This window comes from Pistacia vera, unplaced genomic scaffold, assembly GCF_008641045.1.
Source record: "Pistacia vera cultivar Batoury unplaced genomic scaffold, PisVer_v2 Contig161, whole genome shotgun sequence".
Lineage (NCBI taxonomy): Eukaryota > Viridiplantae > Streptophyta > Magnoliopsida > Sapindales > Anacardiaceae > Pistacia > Pistacia vera.
Genome location: NW_022195695.1, coordinates 379,321 through 381,958, shown reverse-complemented (window position 1 = coordinate 381,958; position 2,638 = coordinate 379,321). Strand labels below are relative to the sequence as shown.

Genomic DNA, 2,638 nt, shown 5'->3' with positions numbered 1-2,638 from the left:
GCCCAAAAATCACTCAGAAGGCCATGGACTTGACAGTGGCAACCATGGTAACATGCACATTTTTAAGGCTTTTCCATACCTATTTACGTCCACCTACTCCCTAACCTTTCCTAACCATTCTCCCCTATGAAAACATCTTAAATGATCAATAATAACCTTCTTTGTAATATGTCAATTGCTCATGATACAACCAAATTCCATTAATTGCCATCAAACTTCAATTTTCTACAATTCACATATAAATCCATCAATTGCAAATTATAGCATCAAACCAAACTCAATTTCTTTTGTGTGACAAGAATTAAGGCTTCCTAATACTAAACCTAGAAAACCTAATCCTTATTTCATATCAAAGGGAGGTTTCCCTTACCCTGCGTGAAGAAACCACACTCCTCTGCAAATTTCCTTCTCCTTATCTCCAATTGACTCTTTATCCTAACATAAATCATAAGAAAACTTTAATAACTTGAAATACATAATAGTCATATAAGATAATGAGTTGAAATTTACCTCTTAATATCCTTAATAAAGGAAGAAATACAAGACACTTGAAAGATTGCAACTAAGAAGCTTGAAATTTTAATGGAGGAAATAGAATTAATGGAGAAGTATTGAAGAAGATGATGGAAAGTGGAAGAATACATGTGTTGGCCGACTTATACAAACTAAAATCAAGATTTTTTTTTTCCAAATTTATTCATTTGTCTTTTTCATTTAATGACTTATAACATTATTTCCCTTTTTGTCCTTAACAATTTTCTTTTAATTACTCCTTACTCCATCATCTTTATCTTATCAACCCAACAAAATATCATCATTTTTTTACCACTTTACCGCTAAGGCATGTGCATGGTAGTTAACTTAGCACATAAAACTGAAAAGACTATTTTACCCTTGGTCGTACTAGTGGGGTTTACATTTCTCCCTTCCTTATAGGAATTTCGTCTTAAGCAAATAACTCTGGATAGTGGTCTCTCATGTCTTGCTCCACTTCCCAAGTAGCTTCCTCAACCTTGTGATTTCTCCAAAGAACTTTGGCGAGTGGAATACTTTTATTCCGGAGCTCTTTAATCTTTCTATCCAATATTTGGATTAGACACTCATCATAAATCAAATTCTCCTTCAGTTTCACTTCCTCTGCTCGTAATACATGAGAAGGATCATTTATGTACTTGCGTAACAATGGCACATGAAAAATATTATGCACTTGTTCCATGCTCGGTGGTAATGCAAGTCTGTAAGCTACTTTTCCAATCCTTTCTAGCACTTCAAAATGACCAATGTATCGTGGAGCAAGCTTTCCTTTTCTGCCAAATCTCATGACATGTTTGTATGGGGCAATCTTAACAAACACGTTGTCCCCTACTTGAAATTCTACTTCTTTTCTCTTCAAGTTTGCATAGCTCTTTTGGCAATCCTAGGATTGTTTCATTCTCTCTTTGATTAACCTGATATCTTCAATCATCTTTTGAGTCATCTCTGGTCCTAATGCTTGAGCCAAAGACTCATTCTCTCTTACTTCATCCCAATACAAAGTTGATTTGTACTTTCTTCCACATAGAGCTTCATATGGTGCCATCTGGATAGTAGCCTGATAATTGTTATTATAGGCAAATTCCATTAATGGAATTCTATCACTCCAATTCGCTTTATGATCCATACAATAGGCCCATAACATATTTTCAATCACCTAATTGGTTCTCTCGGTTTGGCCATCTGTTTAGGGATGATAAGTTGTACTAGAAGCTAGCCTTGTACCTAGTGCTTTTTGTAAACCCATGCCAGAAGGCTAAAACAAATCTTGAATCTCTGTCTGACACTATTGTCTTGGGCACACTATGCAACCTCACATTTTCTTTTACATAAATCTGACCCAACTGATTTGAAGTAGTTGTATCCTTCACTGGTATGAAGCACGCTGACTTAGTACGTCTATCCACAATCACCCATAGCACATTATACCCTTTTTGTACTCTTGGAAGGCCAACAATAAAATCCATAGATACGTCTTCCCATTTCTATTCAAGAATATTAAGAGGTTCTAGTAATCATGATGGTTGCTAGTGTTTAGCTTTAACCTGCTGACAAATTAAACATTTAGCCACATAATCAGTGATATCTTTCTTCATACCTGACCACCAGTAGCTTTTCTTTAAATCTTGGTACATCTTTACACTCCCAGGGTCGGTTGAATAAAGTGTATCGTGTGTTTCTCAAATGATTCTTATTGGTGGTAAGGTCAGGGTTGTATATGAGGATATCGTCAAAGAACACGAGGATGAATTTCCTTAAAAATGGTTTGAAAATTGTGTTCATGAGGGCTTGGAAGGTGGAAGGTGCATTAGTCAAGCCAAAAGGCATGACTAAGAACTCATAACACTCATAACAACCTTCATGAGTTCGAAAGGTTGTTGTGGTTAGGTCCTCCTCTTTAACTCGAATATGGTGGTACCCAAACTTTAAATTCAGCTTGGAAAAATAGTAACACCAGCCAACTTGTCTAACAACTCCTCAATGGATGGTATGGGAAATTTTTTGGGTATGGTAAGGTTGTTTAGGGCCCTATAATCTACATAGAAGTGCCAGCTACCATCATTCTTTTTCATTAATAAAACGAGGTAGCAAAAGGGTAGTGCTA

At 36.1% G+C, this 2,638-nt stretch overlaps 1 protein-coding gene across 1 annotated transcript; it reads right to left on the bottom strand.

Annotated features, from left to right (window-relative positions):
* Window positions 1-946: 946 nt before the first annotated feature.
* LOC116125233 lies at window positions 947-2,000 on the bottom strand. The gene is made up of 3 exons (XM_031410958.1): window positions 1,752-2,000; window positions 1,449-1,591; window positions 947-1,307 (listed from the first exon to the last, which is right to left on the bottom strand). Exons 1-3 carry the CDS (start codon window positions 1,998-2,000, stop codon window positions 947-949), a joined length of 753 nt encoding a protein of 250 aa, XP_031266818.1.
* Window positions 2,001-2,638: the final 638 nt, after the last annotated feature.